The 20,608-nt window shown below is 47.5% G+C and overlaps 1 protein-coding gene across 1 annotated transcript; it reads right to left on the reverse strand.

The window, feature by feature from the left end:
• Window positions 1–428: 428 nt before the first annotated feature.
• On the reverse strand, window positions 429–20,195 carry LOC144146693 (solute carrier family 22 member 6-like). The gene is made up of 3 exons (XM_077678619.1): window positions 19,746–20,195; window positions 2,355–2,741; window positions 429–470 (listed from the first exon to the last, which is right to left on the reverse strand). The coding sequence occupies exons 1-3, from the start codon at window positions 20,193–20,195 to the stop codon at window positions 429–431; spliced, it is 879 nt and encodes a 292-aa protein (XP_077534745.1).
• Between the last annotated feature and the right edge of the window lie 413 nt (window positions 20,196–20,608).

The following is a 20,608-nucleotide window of genomic DNA, read 5'->3' on the forward strand; positions in this document are numbered from 1 at the left end:
TAGAATCGGGTGTCGTCTATGTGGGTACGTACCCCCACTCGGTGTCACATTTGCCGACCTATTGGGTAATACATTTTTTGCAAGAAGACTCAGATTTTACGTACGTATCAAGGTTAGTGTCACGGGAGATATGTACGTATACTTTCCGAAGAACATAAAACTTTTTTACGTAGCGTACATGCTTTATTGTTGGATTCGTAGTCTTAATTGGTAGTAGTACAAAAGTTCTTTATTGGGAAAGGGAAGGCCGGTTGGCGAGAGGGGGAAACGAAAATAGCAGGGAAGGAAGAACAGACATTTCTAGAATATTATAGGGTACTTTAAGCAGATTCCAATGGAGGATCTAATGGTCCGGTTCGAGGTACAGAGTGGAGTGTAGACCCGGGCTAATACTACTCGTGCTAGACCGTTCTCAATAGGAAAAGGGCCTAGTGCGGCCTGGAATTGGGGGTCGTGGTATGGGGAATCATCTGGTGAAGAACCATGGGGGAATGCACTTTCGAAGATATAGCGGCCATCTGCAAATGCAGCTTAGTTCCTGGATAAATGATGTAGTTACACGATAACGATCACTGAACTAGGAGGGAAGCGTGCAGGTGATCACTTCCCGGGGTGAATCCCATCGCTAATATGGGGGGGGGGGGGGCGACAACAGCATTGGCAAGAGTCTTGTAAATAAAAATTTCGCCCGGGCATGGCTGAGCAGGAAGGCCATTTTACGAAGGCGAAACACCGTATTTTAAGTACAAGACGTCGCACGAGTGGTCATTTAAGAAACAAAAAGGCATTTTGACCATTTGAAAGTTGAATTTTTTGTAATATTTATGTTGAATAAAAATCTTGCGCCTTTATTCAGAGACGCAATATCATTTCCAAAACCATGGCTCATTTGTAAATACAGGAGTAACAAAATATACGGAGAAATTCAAGTACGTGTTAGTTCGATTGAGTTTCTATTACTACCCACCAAGCGTACAATGAGGCCCCAAGTAAACACCACGAGAAATTTTCTTTTAAGCTTGAGTCGACATTTTTATGGATCGTATGTGCCCACTGTGTTGCAAACTTTCGAGCAAAGTATTACAAGCATGCCTTTGGATGTGCACTTTAAAAAGGCAACATTTAAATAATTTTAATTTTACCGTATTTTTCGCACAACGACAGTCAGTTAACTCCATGCGATCACACAATTGACGTGCAGATAAGCATTAAATTGTTCATCGTGACTGTACAAATTTGGGAGAATTTGGTTTTGTGCTCCCGTAGTGCGGCAGCAGGTTCTCCGCACTCTTCGGTGACTTAGCTTCCTTGAGTAATGGGGATTCAGGCTTCAGAGACCTTGCCCTGGGCTTCTCACTGCGTGGTCCAGGGGACCGGATGCGAGTTTTAGTGGACTTCTTTCTCGGAGATAGCGAAGCCTTTATCATTTCCTTCTTCTGCTTCTCGCTCATGACTTCCGGGGATGCCGCTCGTTTCGTTTTCTCTTTCTTGAAGAAGACGAGTTCCGGCAGCCACTGGACACCAACCGCTGTCAGTAGCGCAAGCAAGGCAAAGGCCATGTGGGCGAGCATAGTCGTTGTTCTGCCCGGATTCAGTCGCATGAGCGTTGCTAGCAGCCCTCCCAACCTGCCGATAAAGGCTGAAAAGAAAAAGCCCTTTGCTCGGGCCGCAGCGGGGAAGGCTTCCGCAGTGTAGCAATAGTTGACCGTAACGCCCGAGTGCGTGGCTAGCTGAGCGAGCCTTGTCAAGTGGGAAACGACCCTGGGATAGCCTACAAAATTCAACACGACAAAGAGAGCCCAAAAAACACACAACAGGATGAGGCTCAGCCAAAGGGCATGACGGTAGCCATTCCGCCGCATGTACCAACAAATGGCGCTGTAAAACAATGTCTCAAGCACGACATAGGTGGCTTCCTCAAACCATGGTTTTGTACTAGTCGGCATAAATAAAACGTATAAGGCCAGCGTCAATGTAAACCAGGCCAGGGCTGCCGAGAGGGGGCTTCCACTGCTAAAAAGCCAGGATCGTGCACATGTTTTTGACGATGAAGCCGGCGTAGAAGCAGCCTCTTCGGCCGCCTTTATCTGGGCTTTCAGTGCTCTGAACGTCACTTTGGCCCTCGCCAGGTTGGTGCCATTCATCCTGGCCGTTCTCAGAATATTCTGTTCAGCTTGTTGAGTCATCCCCGAAGCAAGCAGCCAAATAGGAGACTCCTGAATCAGCGAACTCAACACGGCCAGTAAAGCAGTGGGCGCCACAAGGAATATCTGGGCCAAATACCAGGAAGGTTGCAGCCATGATACGACGTGGACGGCGGGCGGCATTAGGGTAAGTCCGACGGCTGAGCTGACGAAGGCGAGGATGGCACGGTGCTCGTTGTCAGTCACCTCATAGAGCAAGATGAACAGCAGGGCAAAGGCCGCATAGGAAGTGGCCGAGATGAGAAGTCGCGCTATCAAAAACATGAAGAACGAATTGGCTGCAGCTGATACCATGCTCGCGAACGAGAAGACCCATAGCAGCGTTACGATGACGGGCCTCCTGCCAAAGCGGTCAGCCAGCGCTCCGGCGACTGGTGCGGAGAAAACTGGGCCGACCATGTAGAGGAAAAAGGAAAACTGGTAGAGCCATTGACGGTCGCACACCAGGTTCCACATGCTGACTATACTGTCAGGGTAGCCTTTGTCGTCATAGTCCCATTCGCGGCAGGGCACTTCATGACGTTCTGCTCCTTCACCCTGCGTTAGACATAGAAAAAGCCTTGAGATTAGAATTCTTGAATTTGGCGCGCAACAAAGAAGGACAAAAGCAAGACGGGACACACAAGCACTGAAGTCTGAACTAAATTTATTGCTGTTGCGGCTGGTATACAAATACAGCAGATGTCATGGCAACCAAACCGTGAAGCTGAAACGTCGTATGCAACACCTAATGATACTATCATGACAGCACTGACAGCATTCGCTTAGAAATCGACATATTGGCGTATTTCTTGGCCTATAAGTCTACAGAAGGAACGCTAACACAGTTTTATTCTTTATTTTTGATAACACTAGATCAAAATAAGGTACAACGCACCACACAGATTATGGAATAATTTATGCAGATTACTGCACGACCCTGGCCCTCACCGTAGGACGCCGATAATCAAGCGGTAAAAATGACCTCCGATGACAACGGTAACATTTCCGCGCTGTTGCTGCGTTCTTGGCCTGTACAGTTAAACCGCGGCTCCCAGTGGCGGCTGCAGACAAGACGCGACACAGACCCTGCACCCGCCTAGGCCTTGTATACGAAGGTAGATTACTTTGACACCGGAAGATCCCTTTTTTTCCTCAAATACCGCACACATACCACCTGTAACAATATCCTTGTCTATTACATCCAGGGAGTTTTAGAATTTCAAAACTCGGTATACTCTCCAACAGACACGTTGGCTACCGACCGCCAGGAGCATGTGACTCAAATTCGAACCGCCAAATAAGTTTTTCCCGCAATCGTAGTTGGCCCGACTATGGAATCGGCGTAACCCTGCTTCAGGTCTCGCATATTTGCTGTTGTCATTTATCTTCCGCGAAGGTTAATGCGCAACACTGGGGCGGGCAACACGGAGCTGCGGCAGCCGAGCCACGAGCTTTGCCTGACTTCACAGTTCAAGGTTTAACGTCGTGAACTCGTGCCCACACCCCAACATACTTTAAGTATGATGTTGCTTGTCTTGTGGTAAGGCTGCATTTGAAGGTTTCCTAATGTTGGCGTCATATTGGCTTGAATACCTTTTTGTTAAATCTAGTGCGTTTATGGCAGGCGTCATCTACCGACCTCCGTCTGGGTCCCTCCCGGAGTTTTTTTAATTCCTTTAGTCCTTGTTAGATTATCTGGCATCCGTAAATAGTCATGTGGTGATTTTGGGTGACTTACCCGCCGCGGTGGCTCAGTGGCTAAGGCGTTGCGCTGCTGAGCACGAAGTCGCGGGTTCAATTCCCGGCCGCGGCGGCCGCTTTTCTGATGAAGGCGAAAAGCGAAAACGGCCGTGTGTACGAGATTTCGGCGCACGTTAAAGATCCCCAGGTGGTCAAAATTAATCCGGAGCCCTCCACTACGGCGCGCCTCATCGCCTGCGCTGCGTCGGCGCGTTAAACCCTACAATCAATCAATCAATTTTGGGTGACTTTAATATTGACCTCTTGCATCCGTGTGAATCTGTTAACGAGTTCTTTGATATTGTGACATCTAACGGTTTCTCAAACCTAATTGACGCACCTACTCGTATCACAGGCATGAGTGAAACACTTATTGACTTATGCCTAACAAATATAAATACAGATGAATTGAAGTCAGGTGTTCTTACGAGTGATAATAGTGATCATCTATTCATTTTTTGTCTTATTCCAAAACTGAACTCGTACGCTTGTAATACAAATGAAACGCCTGTTACTTTTAGAGTGATTACGAACGACACAATTGAGACATTCCGAGAATTGGTGTCCATGGTTGATTGGTGCGGGTTTTGCAAACTAGAAAATTGTAATTTACTATACGATTCCTTTTTGAGCAAAATAACGGAAATTTACGATTGCGCATTCCCAACGGCTACAATAAAGAAATGCAAGAAGGCGAGAAAACCATGGATAACCCGCGAGCTTTTTACAAAAAATAAAAGCTCGAAATGCGCTTTTTAACAAAATTATTGTGAGCAGGGACCTGTGTATTTTAAAGGAATTGAAAAAAGTTAGATATAAATTAAATGCTGATATTAAGAAATCACGAATCCGGTATTATACTGACCGATTTGCAGACGTATCCAACGATCCTCGGAGAAGTTGGCGTATTGTAAAAGATTTACTAAGGAAAACACACACCAATATCCCTGTTGAAATGAAAGTAAGGGGACCAAGTTGTCACTGGAAAGGCACTTTCTAATTAATTTAACCGACACTTTTTGTCTTTTTGAGCAACTGACTCAGTTACTGCTAAACAGCCTGAGGAATATATCAACAGTAGCCTCATTATTTCTATTTTTCTTCATCCTGCAACACCAACGGAAATCGTTGGCATTATAAGTAAGCTTAAAAATAATTGTTCCTGTGGATTTGATGGTAATAAAGCTGCACCCATAAACGCTGTAGCGAACATTATAGCTGATGTAGTCTGTCATGTAACAAACGTTATTTTATCCACTTGAATTTTCCCGGATAAAATGAAAGTGGCGAGAGTCTCTGTTTTATATAAGTCAGGTGCCGTTGATTGCATTAGCAAATATAGGCCGATATGTGTACTCCCTCTTTTTTCGAAAATAGTAGAAAAACTTATTAATTCCCGTATTACAAGTCACTTAAATAAATATAATATAATATCAGCTAATCAGTATGGGTTTCAGAAAAACAAATCAACGGAGATGGCTCTGTTAAATATTCGAGAAAAACTTGTAGACAACATAGAGAAACAGTTGTACACTCTAGGTATTTTTTTAGACTTTAGTAAAGCGTTCGATTCGATTAAACATGAAATCCTATACGCTAAGTTACCATATTACGGCATAAGAGGTCTTGCACTCGAGTTGATACGGAGTTATTTATCTTATCAGAAACAGTATGTATTACTTCATAACATGTCTTCAGATACTGAATATATAAAATTTGCCGTCCCACAGGGGTCAATTTACCACCGATATTATTTATTCTATACATAAATGACATAGTGAATATCCCCCACACACCAAAAATTGTGCTTTACGCAAATGACACAAATGTCTTCTTTTCATCCCGGAACACATCATCTCTTGTTTCCTTAACAAATTCATGGCTCGAAAGCCTATCCCAATGGATCCGTTCCAATCAGCTTCACCTGAACATTAATAAAACGAAGTATATAGTATTTTGTTCTATTAACAGAACTGTTACTCTTACTAATGTAATTACTTTTGAATCTAAGCCTTTGGAACGAGTCTCTGACCATAGGTTTCTAGGTGTAGTATTTCATAAACATCTTCGTTGGGGATGTCATATAAGTTCTATAAAACGTAACATTGCGCAACACATTGGCATGTTAAGTAAGTGTAGAGCCCTTTTGCCTACGAGAATAAAAAAGCAACTTTATTTTGCCTATGTGCACGCACGGTTACATTATTGCTTGCTTGTATGGGGAGTTGCGTCAAAATCACTCTTGGTTGGCTTGCATCGCATGCAAAAGAAGGGTGTGCGGTTCATTCATAATCTCTAAAACTATACCAATACATATACATACTTTCAACAAAATTGCATACTTGATGTTCAGTCATTGTATAATCAACGACTGGCTGAAACGATTTTTCTAGAGTTCAATACTAACCCAGAGCTTTTTCTTTTTAATTTCACTAACACTGAAGTGGCATATAATTTCCGTCATAAAAACTTTATAAAAGCACGAACAAGAACTAATTATGGCACTCAAACACTTAAATGGCAAATTCCTAATCTTTTGAACAATCACCCTGTACTATTTGACATGGTTGAACACACTTCCTCGGTATACGCTTTTAAACGGAAAACCAAAATGCATTTCCTCCATGATGTGTAAGATTTTTCTTGTAGACCTGTTGACTTTGTGATTTTTTACGCTGTATTACTTTTTCTGCGCAAAAACGAAGAGTGGGCACGATAATTTTATTTCTATTACATTTTGTTACGCAAGAAAAGCGTGTAATTCTCTTCAGTTATGTCTTCTTAGTATGCTTTATTTTGGCATATGTTGCTGTTGTTACACCGGAAGTGTGCATGCTTGTTGTATGTATTTTGGCATGTATAGCTGCTTCTGCTGTCGCTTCTGCTGTCAGGTGCTAGGGGCCTAGTCAGACGAGTATTGATGTCGTCTTTGGCGGCAGCTGCTGCACCTGGGGCGACTGCAATGCCTCAATCGCCTTTTGCCTCAGCACCTTGGCAATTTTATTGTCAGAAGTCAGAAGTTCAGAAGTTCAATCACAGGATACTAGGCCTAACGTTAAGCCTTTTTGTGTACCTTCCCGAAGTGTACTCTTTTGAAATGGTTTTGATTTGTACGGAACCTTTTTGCCGCTTGGATTACCTGACAACGTTGAAAGTCCTCCAAGCGAACGTTAGGCCTGTGCTACGGCGTGCTCTTACATACCCAGGTATTTGCATGCACGGAGGGTGGGATGTAGAATATTGGTTTACACCAGGAATGTGTGCATATTTAGCACGTATTTGTGCACGCGCTGCTGGTGTCAGAATTTTGGAGTTTTCACTCCGCAATGGGAATTACTCCGGATTCATTCTATCATTTCGACATGCTGCAAAGGAATGAGAATGCAATGAGAACAACGCTTGAAGTAATGATGAAGTGGTATTGAAATTAAGCGCATTTTTGTAATGGGAATAAAATGGGGATTTTCAGACGACGGGGTCCCCATGACTGGCACCTTCCGGTTACTGATTCAGTCCTTGGCAGCAATAGCAGCGCTACATTTCAAACGGAGCACAGGCGACGTAAATATGAACGCATAAGCGGCATCTTCAGTAACCAGGCATCACGGTTAGCGGGTGTGAAAGAGAACTTGGAGAGGCACAAGTGTGTCATGCGCACCTTCTTGCATGAAACACGACGCTGTACACACCACACAAGGGGAAGTCGCTATCAATCCCTTCGAGTGGAAGCTTTAGGACCATATATCTTCAGAGGTCTGAGGTTGCATTTCAGAAGCTTGTTCATACTCCAAAATCGAAACGATGTTTTTCAAGGTTTTACTTCGCTCCACTGCATCTTTTTTTCCATCCTTCTTAACGCTTTGAACTGTACAAAACAGTGTGCTATTCTGTACCGTGTCTCCAACGCATGCAGTTATGTGGGCGCGAAAAAGAACAGGGCTTTAATACACCTTTTTTTGCATCCTTGTTAACACTTTGTACTGTACAAAACAGGGAGCTATTCCTTACAGTGTCTCCAACGCATGCAGTTAGGTGGGCGCGAAACGGACCAGGTGCTCCAACACACCTTTTTTTCCATTCTTCTTAACACTTTGTACTGTAGAAAACAGTGTGCTATACATTACAGTGTCTCCAACGCATGCACTTAGGTTGGCGCGAAGAGGAACAGGGGCTCCAATCCATCGTTTTCCATTTTTGTTAACTTTCTACTGTACAAGACAGCGCGCTATATCATACAGTGGCTCCCACGCATCATTTAAGTTGGTACGAAAAGGTACAGGGGTTTCGGAAGGTGTGTTGAAGCTATAGCAGAAGAAATATGTTCGAAGTTACTGATTTCTGGAGCAGGAGTTCTTCCATATTTTATATTTTTCCCTTTGGCTTCCCTCGGTATTTTTGTACAACGCTCTCATTACATTGACCCATCTGATGTACATACTGTATGAAACTAGTTCGTTGCGTGAGATCCACTGAATTCTCGTTTTTACCTATTTTCCAGCTGCCCACATTGTGCAACAGCCCATTTTTATTATTCCGCTTCGGTAACTAATAAAAAGTGCGAAGTCACTGGACCTACAATCATTGCACTGTGAGGAAATATTTGTAGACGTTGTGAGCAAATGTAGAACCACGAGTGGTTTCAAAACGGTTTACTGAAGCTTTCCAGGTTGCCGTAGCAGTTGCCCATGCAACAGTCACTGGGGCGTACTGCGTCCTCGCAGTGGACCTCTTGCTGCCCACGAGGATATACCTCCAGCTAATGAACACGAAATTTTTCCCCTTCGGCGTGAATCGTCACGTCTGGCCGGTGGCGCTTTTAGGTCTCGGCTCTTCGTCCTTTGGCAGGCTCTTCGAGGCATAGCTTTCTCTTTTAAACTGTCTGTGGCACCCACAGCAGGAGGGCGTCTCCGTGGTAGGCGCCGTGTGCCCAGATCACCAGGCGGAGAAAAGCGTCCAGAAGAAGGGGGTGGGAAAGACAAACGCTGCGCTTCTCAAGCCGCGGTGTTTCACACCACATGCTGATACTCTGAAATCTTGCAGCTAGCAATATAAAGCGTCCGCGCATGAAACATGGAACAACGAGTCTGCTTGGTGTTCTCCTCACACCGTCCATAGCCGGCACGCAACGCAGACCGTTGTGACTTGCAAGCTGACCTCAAAGGCATCTCCCTGAAATACGGCTTCAACCTGTGGAGCCTTGGTCCGTCGGTTGAAGCTTGGCCCTGGGGCTCCAGAAACAGCAAACGTGGTGACTTGAAAGCCAACCTGGTAAGCATCATCTGGGAATACGGCTTCACCCAGTGGACTCTTTGTCCTTCTGCGGCAGCTGGGCCCTTGAGCTCCAGCCTTGGCATATAATGTTGAATTGTTAACAACGCCGATGCTCTCTGCTTGACCACCGCCCCATATAGACCAAGAGATAAAGAAAAATCACAACCAAGGCAGGAAAAACAAAATTGTGGGTGATGGTCATTGCGTGCTCGGCACCCTCCCATAAGCGTTTGCACGGAGCTTCGGATGTGTTACTGAGCTTTCTAACCCACGCTCTGCTATAGCAGTGGGAAGCTGAGATATACAATTACATTAGATATTATGTACAAGAAGGCAGAAGACACAGCTACCAAAAAGCGTTTGTTTTTAACACTTCCGGCTCTAGCAATGGCCTTGATAACGAGTGGTTTGACGGCTCTCCGCAGTAAGGACAGGAAACTTGTTCTTTGTTTTGCTGCGGTGTTTCTTTGCACGTGGCCTTTGCGCATGGGTACAACCCGACATGATTACTGAAGCCTTAGTCGTCAGCTTGAAAGTTCGGGCATTGCCATTATATATGACTTCCCAAGCACTCAATGAGAGCAACGTTTGCAGTAACACGAAGGGACGAGCTCATCACGCGTGCCTCAGTCATCGCACCAAGCCCGGAGGAAGCTTAAGAAATAGCACTTGCCGTAGCGTTTACCCAACCAAAAGCGAGGAAAACAGTCACCGGCTCCCAACAAGCGTATAGGAATTTCAGAAAAGGATGGGTTACTTATAAGGCAGTAAGAATCCGCACAAAAAGGTACCACCAAGCCACAATATAGAGCTAATATGGGTGCCAGCTCACTCTTCGGTGGAGGGCAATGAATTTGCCCACCAACAGGCCCGACAACTAATCAGCCGAGTAGAGGGGCAGGAACCGCAACCCATAACGAGCTACAAGGACATAGTCAGTCGCTATAAAGACGGGAGGAAGCGATATCCTAAACCGCACCATTCTATAAACAGAACGCAGCAAGTCATATTGTCACGTAGCCAAAGACGACGCAGCTGTCTTGAATAAAAAAACAAGTTTATTGGAGCGAACTTGTGCTCCCATAACAACTCAAAGAATATACAGGTGGCGAAATAGCAGTCAACAATATGACGTGCGTGGACTGGTGTCGGCCATTGGAATGCCATGGCATCTGCACAGCGGGAATTTGTCACTCGGCGTGAGGTTTTCTGGAATAGTCGAATTGTATCCATAACACTGTAGATCAACGAAGATTATTCTAGGCTGTTCACGTTAGTTCGGAACACTCGCCCTATCAGAAGAGGTAACACATGCGGGACAGAAAGAAAGAACGGAACACGAGCCTCCCTTGGCACACACAACACTGATAATACAGACGGCGGAGGCGGGCTGCAAAAGCAAAACACAAATAAACAAACCCAACGCATGGTTCGCGACATTACCCCCCCCCCCTCTAAGACTGCATCGACCCGATGCTAACGCAAGCCACAGTGCGAACAAATACAAAAATAGAAGTCCGTCATCGTGCGTAGAAAGGTTTTAAGGGAACCACGTGGACGACTTCGGGCTGCGTGCTTCGTCGTTATGTTCCGGAATCACCATCAAAGGATAACCTCGTAGGTAAGGTGGCCAACACGTTGTAGAATCCAGTAGGGTCCGAAATATCGTCGTAAAAGTTTCTCACTGAGTCCACGTCGTCGGATGGGAGTCCAAACCCACACACGATCCCCTGGGCGGTACTCGGCGTCTCGGCGTTGGAGGTTGTAGCGTCTCGCATCCACCAGCTGCTGGTCCGTTGTGCGAACTCGAGCGAGCTGGCGGGCCCTCTCAGCACGCTGGAGGTATCCTTGGACGTCGGTGTTGAAGTCGTCTTCTTCCACATTTGGAAGCATGTCATCAAGCAACATAGTCGGCCGACTTCCAAAGACAAGCTCGAACGGTGTCATCTGTGTGGTTTCCTGGATAGCCGTGTTGTACGCAAACGTGACGTACGGTAGTACTTCGTCCCAAGTCTTATGTTCCACGTCGACGTACAAAAACAGCATATCCGCGATCGTCTTGTTCAGACCCTCCGTCAGTCCGTTCGTTTGGGGGTGGTACACCGTCGTTCTTCGGTGATCTGTGTTGCTGTAGCGTAAAATTCATTGCATAAGCTCCGCAGTGAAGGCCATTCCGCGGTCAGGGATTAGGACTTCAGGGGCTTTAGGTCGCAGCACAATTTGGTTTATGAAGAACTTGACGACTTCTTGTGCAGTCCCCCTAGGAGGAGCGGCGGTCTCTGCATAGTGCGTCATGTAGTCTGTCGCTACGACAATCCACTTGTTCTGTGATCGTGACGTAGGGAACGGGCCAAGAAGGTCCTTTCCAATCTGTTGAAATGGCCTAGATGGAACGGCAACTGGTTGCAGTAGTCCGGCGGGTGTTGGCGGCGTTTTTCGTTGCTGGCAGCCACGGAAACTCCGAACGTAGTGGGCGACGTCGGATGTAAGGCAGGGCCAGAAGTACTTCGCCTTGATTTTTGCAATAGTGCGAGCTGTTCCGAGATGTCTGGAAGACGGGTCGTCGTGGCACGCTTCCAAAATTTCGTCACGAAGGTCTGCGAGGATGACAAGTCGATAATTCGTTCTCGTTCCGGGGCTGAAATTCTTCACGAGGACGGCGTTTTTGAGGTTGAATGCTGGTAAGTTCCACTTTAACGCCCTAGGCACGGCGACGTTGCGTCCTTCGAGGTAGTCGATCATGACGCGCAGGTCGAGGTCGGCACGCTGCTGGGCGGCTAGGTCGCTCTGTGTCACGACTCCGAAGAACGCGCTGTCTTCATCGGTGTCTTGTGGTGGTGGGTCGATGGCGGCGCGGGGCACGCAGTCGGCGTCGGAGAGTTTCCTGCCAGATTTGTAGACTATTGTAACGTTGAACTCTTGCGGGCCCAAGCTCCACCGCCCAAGACGGCCAGAGGTGTCCTTCAAATTGGCGAGCCAACACAGCGCATGGTGGTCTGTCACAACCTTGAACGGTCTGCAATACACTTGTGCATGGGCGAATTTTTGAAATCACCCATATGATAGCCAGACACTCTTTTTCGGAGGCAGAGTAGTTTTTTTCCTCCTTCGACAAACAACGGCTTGCATAGGCGATTACCTTTTCGCAACCGCTTTGCTTTTGGACAATGACGGCACCCAAACCTATATCGCTGGCGTCCGTGTGCATTCCTGTTTCGACGTTTTCGTCGAAATGAGCGAGCACGGACAGGTTTTGCAGGCGTTGTTGCAGCTCGCAGAATACTTCTTCGGCGTTTTCCCAGGCGAAAGGGGTGCTATCTTTTGTCAGGCACGTGAGTGGCTCTGCAATGCATGCGAAGCTTGCGACGAAGCGCCGGTAGTATGCGCATAGTCCGCGAAATCTTCGCACGCTCATTTTGTTTTCCGGTCTTGGGAAGTTCGCTATGGCTGATGATTTTGCCGGGTCAAGCAGGACTCCCGCGGCTTTGACGACGTGTCCCAAAAACTTGAGTTCCTCGTAAGTGAAGCGGCACTTTTCGGGCTTCAGCGTTAACCCCGACGAGCGAATTGCCTCGAGTACAGACTCCAACCTTGCAAGGTGTTCATCGAAAGCCCGGGTGAATACCACAACGTCGTCAAGGTATACGAGGCAGGTGTGCCACCTCAGGCCAGCTAACACAGTGTCCATAACTCTTTGAAACTGTGCGGGCGCCGTGCGCAGCTCAAACGGCATCACCTTGAACTCTTATAGAACATCCGGGGTTATAACTGCAGACTCGGTCTCTCTCATCCACTTCAATTTGCCAGTATCCGGTCTTCAGATTCATCGACGAGAAGTACTTCGCGTGGCAGAGGTGGTCGAAGGCGTCGTCGATTAGTGGCAGGGAGTACACGTCCTTTTTGGTGATGTTGTTCAGTCTCCAGTAGTCAACGCAGAACCTTAAAGTGCCTGTCTTTTTTCTTCACTAGTACGATCGGCGCAGCCCACGGACTTTTCGATGGCTGTATTATGTCGTCACTGAGCATGTCGTCTACTTCAGTCCGGATGGCTTCGCGCTCGTGTGAAGAGACGCGGTACGGTGACTGTCGGGTAGAACGGGCTCCATCTTCGGTTATTATCCGGTGCTTCGCCAGAGGTGCCTGACGTAACTTTCATTCCGACGAAAAACACTCGCTGTAGCGATGAAGCAAAGCCAATAACATGTTCTTTTCTTCTTGCGGTAGCGCCAGATTCACGTCGAAAGGATGCGGAAACTTGAAAATATCTTCGCGTGCTCGTTCAAAGTAGGTGACTGCGATCACGTCGCTTGCTTGTTGCGTTCCTTCTAGGAACGCAATTGCAGCGCCGTTGTTTAAATGCTGGTATTCCTCGGTGAAATTGGTGACCAAAACATGGGATGTGCGTTGCTTAAACCGCACAATGCCTTTTGCGACAGACACACTGCGGTCGAGAAGCAACCTTTGGTCCCTCTACACGATAGCGTCGACGTCAAGAGCAGCACCTTCACAGTCGACGGTGATCATCAAGCTTGCACTGGGTGGCAGGGTGACATGATCATGGGCGATCCTTACAGCTGCACGGTGTTCGGGGTTCGGTTACGGCGTCATGGAGTGATCGGAGGAAAATGTTATGGACTTGGCCTGTTGGTTAATTATTGCACCGTTAACCGTCAAAAAGTCTATTACGAGAATTGCGTCGCGGGAGCAGTTAGGCAAGGTAACGAACGCGGTAGGGTAAGTCGTGCCGTCTATGGTGACGCGGGATGTGCGCGTTCCACTTGGCGTCACGAGGTGGCCTCCTGTGTGCGTGTGTGCGGACCGTCCCATCTGGTCATAACTTTCTTCAGCTTAGAAGCAAATGGTCCGCTCGTTACTGAGTAGTCGGCTCCCATGTCTGCGAGGGCGACTACATTAAAGCCGTCGATAGACACCTTGACTTCAGATGCCGCCTTCCTCGAGTTCCGGGTGCGTCGGGGCGTCGCATCTCGGCTTGTGCGTGTTGACGGTCGGGCACTGTGCGTCGTCGGCGTCTCCTCAGCGGCAGTCTCGGTCATGTCGTGTACGGGTCGCGCCGTGTAGCTGTCGTCGTGTTCGGGAGTATCGTCAGGGTTAGGTCGGGTCGTTGGGATGAGGCCATGTCGTGAATCACTGTCTTCGGCGCGTCCGATCGTTGGAGGGTTTCAGTTTTTCGCCGTTGAGCAACTTCACCCCTAGACGTTGCTGCTTTTAGTTTCCTCCACGTTGGCTCGGGGACCTTCCACGGGTGAAGTCAGCATTGCTACGGCGACTGGTACTGGTAGAGCGACGGCGAGCGGTGGAAACGGGCTGGGCCACGGCTTGTTTGAGAGAAATACTTGTCGATCTTACGTGGTCGTTGGCCAGGGAGAGGGCGAGGTGCGTCGACGGAGAATCCTCGCAAACCTAGCCTCTTGTAAGGTCAGTGGCAGTAGATGTGGTCGGCCCCTCCGCAGTGGTAACACAGCGGCCGATTATCGGGCGTTCGCCACACCTCGGTCTTTCTTGGCGCCTGGTTTCGGGTTACAGCGGGTCGGGCGGGCGACATTGAGCGGTGGTAGGGCGGGGCCTCTTGAAGACGTGTTGGATCAGGGTGTGGTCGACGAACAGCCGCGGGGTAGGTCATAGCCTCTAGCTCGCGGGGTGCTTCACATGGCATAGAAGTTCCCGAAGCCTGCTCTACTTCTTCCCGTATCACGTCAGTCAGGGAAGCGAATTAAGGTTGTGGCATTGTCGTCGGGAAAAGTTCCCGCAGCTCCTCCCTCACCACTGCACGGATGGTGTCACGTAGTGAGTCGGAGTTAATAGCGCCGGCACGAATTGTCTCCGAAACCAGCCCATTAATTGGGCGGTCGTACTTCCTCGTTCGGATTTCGAGCGTCTTCTCCATCGCGGCGGCCTCAGACGTGAATTCGGACATGGTCTTGGGGCGGTTGTGAACAAGGCACGCGAAGAGCACTTGCTTCATACTTCGCATAAAAAAAACGGAGTGTTTTTTCCTCCGTCATTCCTGGGTCCGCACGGCAAAAAAAGTCGCTTCATCTCCTCGACGAAGATCATGACCCCTTCGTAGGGGTGCTGAGTTCGAGTTTCCAGCAAAAGCGCTGCGTGTTCTTTTATGACCACGGTAGTAAAGGTCTTCAGGAACTCGCCTTTTAACTGAGCCGAGTTGGTCAAGGAGCTCTCGTGGGTCTCGAACCAAGTGCGAGCTGAATCTTCCAAGTAACATAAAACACGCCGGAACGTTTCTGCGTCGTCCCACCTGTTGAAGATCCGGACGCGTTCCAGTTTGCTTGTTCCCGTGGTTCCAGATGGTGGTTCCCATGGCTGCTGCAGGACGATTGGTGATGTTGCTTGTTGCAACATGGTGGTGGATGCAGCGGTGGTTCTTTTGGGTCCGTCTGGCAGGAGACCAAATTCGGGCGGGACGCCTTGCAGTCGGCGGCTGGGTCTAGCTGGACTGGCTTCGAGGCTTCCAGAGGTTGTTGGTAGCATAAAGGGTGCGTACCCAGCACCTCCACTAGATGTCACGTAGGCAAAGACGACGCAGCTGTCTTGAATAAAAAAACAAGTTTATTGGAGCGAATTTGTGCTCCTCTAACAACTCAAAGAATACACAGGCGGCGAAACACCAATCAAGAAAGTGACGTGCGTGGACTGGTGTCGGCGATTGGAATACCGCGGCTTCTGCTCAGCAAGAATTTATCACTCGGCGCGAGGGTTTCTGGAATAGTCGAATTGTATCCAAAACACTCTAGATCACCGAAGAATATTCTAGGCTGTTCACGTTAGTTGGGAACGCTCTCCCTATCAGAAGAGATAACACATGCGGCACAGAAAGAAAAAACGGAACACGCGACTCCCTTGGCACACACAACACCGATAACACAGACCGGCATAGCCGGGGCGGCAAAAGCAAAAAACAAATAATCAAACCCAATGCAAGGTTCGCGGAAATATATAGACAAGTCCAAGCCGGGTAGTTCCCCCACCATTATCTCCTAAACAAGTTCTACCCCGATAGATACGAGAAATAATCTCCCAACTGCAGACAACTGGGCGCCCTCCAACACATAATAGGAGTGTGCGATTTTCCCAAGTTCACCAATCCTGAGCGAAGGGAGACCTAGTTGTCCAGCCCTGTCCTGGAAGAACAGATTGCGCTGATCACCAGAGCCCAGGAGTACCTGGAAACATATGGGGCCCGAGCAGAGGGCACCACCCTGTCAAGCGCCTAAACGGCTCTAGAATGCTCAATAAAGTTTGTTCTCTCTGTTTATCTCCCTCTCGGATGATCTTATTTCAAAATGTTGATAAGGTGCTCAAACAAACCGCCAGGCGATATTTATGTTGTCACGGCTCCTGTTACACTATGGTTAAGTCACTTGAAATCAGGGGGTCATATATAGTGTCCTGTATGGCACGGACTGCGCTGAGGTAATGCCTGGGCAATGTTCTAGCGGAATGGAGGTCAACGTGTAACTTGTTGCGGCTTTCCTTGGGTGAATGCAAAACTGTTAACTCTGTGGATGATGCTGCCTTGCCGTCTCTCGCGTTGATACAGTAGCATTAGTTCTATATGCTCTAAAGTCGCGTGCAATCATTCATGTAAGCATTTAAAGTGCGTGTAGATGTGCGCAAGCTCCCCGCGACATGCCTGTGAGTTAGCAACACAATTCTCATGGCACTTATACGACGGTACGCGAAGCAGATAGGAAGATGATACGCTAAACGCTGTGTAAAAAAAACGGAAAAAGCAGACATCAACGCAATAGCCGCTTCAGCGCACGTCGCGGAAGAACAAACCATAAAAACATAATAACATGGAGATATACTATATTAAGTAGTGGGACTCCCGTTACATAATATGCGAAAAGAAAAAGTGTGACACTGACCCGTTCTAAAGCATACGTTTTCCTATTGGGACTGATGGGGTTCGGTAGGGAACCGACGGCCTTCTTTGAAAAAACTAATAGAGCTCCCCATAGACCGGTTGCTCTGCCGAAAAGCTCCGATAAGATTTCTGTCAATACGGGGCGTGCATAAAACCGGTGACAGCAAAAAATCTCTCTTTTCATATTTGACAACAGACTTCCACTGCGTGAAAACGGTTTCTTGAAAATCGCGAATAAGGAACGGTTTTAAACAAGAGAACACAAGCATCGATCATGAAGGAACAGTACAGTAGTATACCTTTATCTGATAAACCACGTATCGGTACACATTTAGATCGTTCTTAGATGGGTTTACTTTGTGCACGAAAAATCGTCACATTGGTTTATTCTTCGCTTGCAATTTGGGTGTTTTGGGGGTTGCAAACAAACGATTCGGTAACATTCTTTGGAAACACTTTTATTGGGCGTTGGAAGCACGTTTAGCGTTCGAGCTTCTCTAAACTTTCCCTCAGAAGGTTTCGTAAATATTTTCATTAAAACAGCGATTCTGCACTAGATATGTATGCAAGCTGCTACACCTCCCAACATCGGTGACAAGTGACACATTTTGCTTATTTTTGCAGTTTTCAACGCGTATTGTAACGTCAGATACATGTTGCATTCCTCGGTAACTCGATTACAGCACCACGACGCAGTTTATAATTTGAAGAAATAAAGGAATGGTGTTGAACAACCGTGCGTTCCAGGAGCAGGAATGGACTAACTTTTTTCATTAAGAGAAATTGAAATAACGGGAATTGTGAAAAGATCTAAGTCCTCAGAATGGAATTGTAATTTAAAGAGGAGGCCCATTTCGCAACACTGCTGGGTGTACAACCGGGAAAGAACGAAGCAATCAAGCATATATTTCGGTTATTACCATAGCAATGCCCACAGGCGTCACGCACACCACACGGGGCGTTTTTCCTCCTACCGACGAAAGCGAAAAGCATGGCAACCCCTCTGCGCGGCAATGTGCGTCGAACAATTACTGAAGTTAAACCTTTTACGTCGTGGCGATACCTTGGGAGTGGTGAAATGCAGACGCCCCACTACGGCGCAAACGCTGAAGTGCGGAAGCAGAAGCACGCAGCTAAACTTTTTTTGGCAAACCCCAAATTGTGGCACACGCAACACGCTGTGATGCGCTAGTTCCTCGTGACCACTGCGCTGATCCATACACACACAAAAAAGTTGTGTACGCAAACCACGCTGTGGCGCAACGTAATTTTTGATCAATGAAGCTTTAATCGTAAAATCGCCCCCAAAACCGCTATTACCACCTCTTCCTCTGTAGTTGCGAAGATTAGGCACCCGCTCTCTAGACTGGTTGACGTAGCTATCAAGAACAGAATATACGTTGGCAGGCTTGATCTCGACGTGGATGTTACCGAACACCCCATGACAAAAGAAATGGGTTTTATTGTAAGCAGTAAGGCACAAAAGATTCCGGTCACCAGTAAACAAACAAAAGGAGCGAAATTTAACGCAACCTGCACAAAATAATTTTTGAAACTGCACGAAATACCGCTTAAAAACCATAAAATGTTTCCAGCACTGCAAAACTCTGAGGAGCCTTCACCGTATACATTTGGACGTAATTCTTTTGTATTCACAACGAAATCGAAGTGCTTGGGGTATTTTTAAATTTTTTGTTTTTATGCTAAGCATATTGCCGCGAACCATGCATTGGGTTTGTTTATTTGTGTTTTGCTTTTACCGCCCGGCTGCGCCGGTCTGTGTTATCTCCGTGCCAAGGGAAGCGCGTGTTCCATTCTTTCTTTCTGTGCCGCATGTGTTATCTGTTCAGATAGGGAGAGCATTCCGATCTAACGTGAACATCCCGGAATAATCTTCTTGCATCTACAATGTTCTCGATGCGAATCTACGGTTCCAGAACCACGCGCGCCGAAAGATAAAAAGCCTGCAGAGTAGACGCCGGGGCATTCGATTCGACGACACTCGCCTGTGCCAGTCACTTTGTTGACCGCTGCTTCGCCGCCTCTGTATTCTTTTGAGTTGTTGGGGGAGCACAAGTTCGCTCCAATAAACCTGTTTCTCATTCAAGACAACTGCATCGTCCTTGTCTTCGTGACATCCTTGTCTTCGTGAATCTTTCAATTTTGCATGCCATGAAAGTGCCTCCTTATACGATTCAGTTTAACGTGAGAAAAAAAGTTTCCCGTTTTATCTGGAGAACACGTAGCAAGATACGTGAGTAATTTACCTCGAATTTTCTTTTACAATTTTGTATTGTACAATTTTTCGGCCGCTACATATAGTGGAGGCCGAGGCTCGGCAGCGAAGGTGTTCTCTGACAAAGAAGATTCCAGGGTCGAATTAAACTTTCACCTTGACAGAGAACTGGCTTGTACGTGATTTAGAGGTGAGGTATGGTTTGGGATGAAGCAAAGCTATACTAAGGGTAAGATGAAAGGGGGTTTGTTGAAATTATTGAAAGATAAGGTTGCTTAAGGATATTTTAATTCCATAGGGTTGACGTTGATGTGACATCGGAAAAACTGATCTGAGCTGGACTTGAGGTCGGAGCTCGTGACCTCATTAACCAACATATTGGCATATTGGCAAGCGCCCTCACCTCCACAGGCGGGTTGTAGACAGTGCATCCGCTGAATGTCCCGTCCGGAAGCAGCGGGATGGCTACGTTCCTCCAGACTTCCGGAGTCAAATACCGAAGGTTGTCGGGAGGCCTGCACCAGTGTCCCACGAGCCGACCAATGAGCTGGTAGGCGAGGACGTGCGCAAGCACCATCCAGACGGACAGCACGAAGGAACAGGCGACGAAAAGCTGGTATCGCCCGTGGCCTAGGATGACGTACACGTTGTCCGTCAGGGCCGTCGGGGAATCCGCCTTGAGGAAACCGGGCAGCACGTTCGCCTCGGCTGAGTCTTCGTCCTGTTGTGCCGGGACGCTATCTTGGGTTCGGGTTGTGCGGGTTGGCAAGGGTGTGCCGGAGGCGGGTGACTCCAGGCGCGAAAGTGACGCCTGTATGGCACGCGAAGCTGCTCTAGAAGACGTAGACGCCATGTCTTCACAGGAAAAGAGGGCCGGAGACAAGCAAGGGTTGGCCTTGAATTCCCGATTCCAGTACTTCTTCGTCGTCTTCTTTTGTCTTTTCTGGTGCGCGGACGGCCGCTCGCTGCGAGTACTGCCTGTTAAAAATGAGCAAAAAGTCAGCCGTCAATGTTGAGGGGGCAGTGAAAAATGAAAATATTGCAAACGGGTGGGTGAAATGCTATCGCCAACCATAACTGAAAGAGAATAAACTGAACAACAATAAATTTGGGTGGAAATACGCTACCAATCAGACATGGTGTGCTTAGAAATCATCCTCCTCTGCGTAGCAAGATATAGAATTGTGGTTAAGTTTGTAAGGTTTGTACCTATATCCTAACGGAGGTTGATTTATCATGAAACATCCCTTTTAGGGAGTTATTCCC

This window comes from Haemaphysalis longicornis, unplaced genomic scaffold (genome assembly GCF_048455015.1).
Source record: "Haemaphysalis longicornis isolate Haplotype H1 unplaced genomic scaffold, Haemaphysalis longicornis Haplotype H1 scaffold_7, whole genome shotgun sequence".
NCBI lineage: Eukaryota > Metazoa > Arthropoda > Arachnida > Ixodida > Ixodidae > Haemaphysalis > Haemaphysalis longicornis.

Excerpts from the sequence above, each read along its gene's own strand:
- LOC144146693 (XM_077678619.1), bottom strand. The coding sequence starts at position 20,195 with ATGGCGTCTACGTCTTCTAGAGCAGCTTCGCGTGCCATACAGGCGTCA. Across the intron at positions 2,742-19,745 it reads TCTACAACCCGCCTGTGGAG|GGTGAAGGAGCAGAACGTCA; the intron begins GTGAGGGCGCTT and ends TGTCTAACGCAG. Across the intron at positions 471-2,354 it reads ACCGTGCCATCCTCGCCTTC|ATGATTCCCCATACCACGAC; the intron begins GTCAGCTCAGCC and ends GTTCTTCACCAG.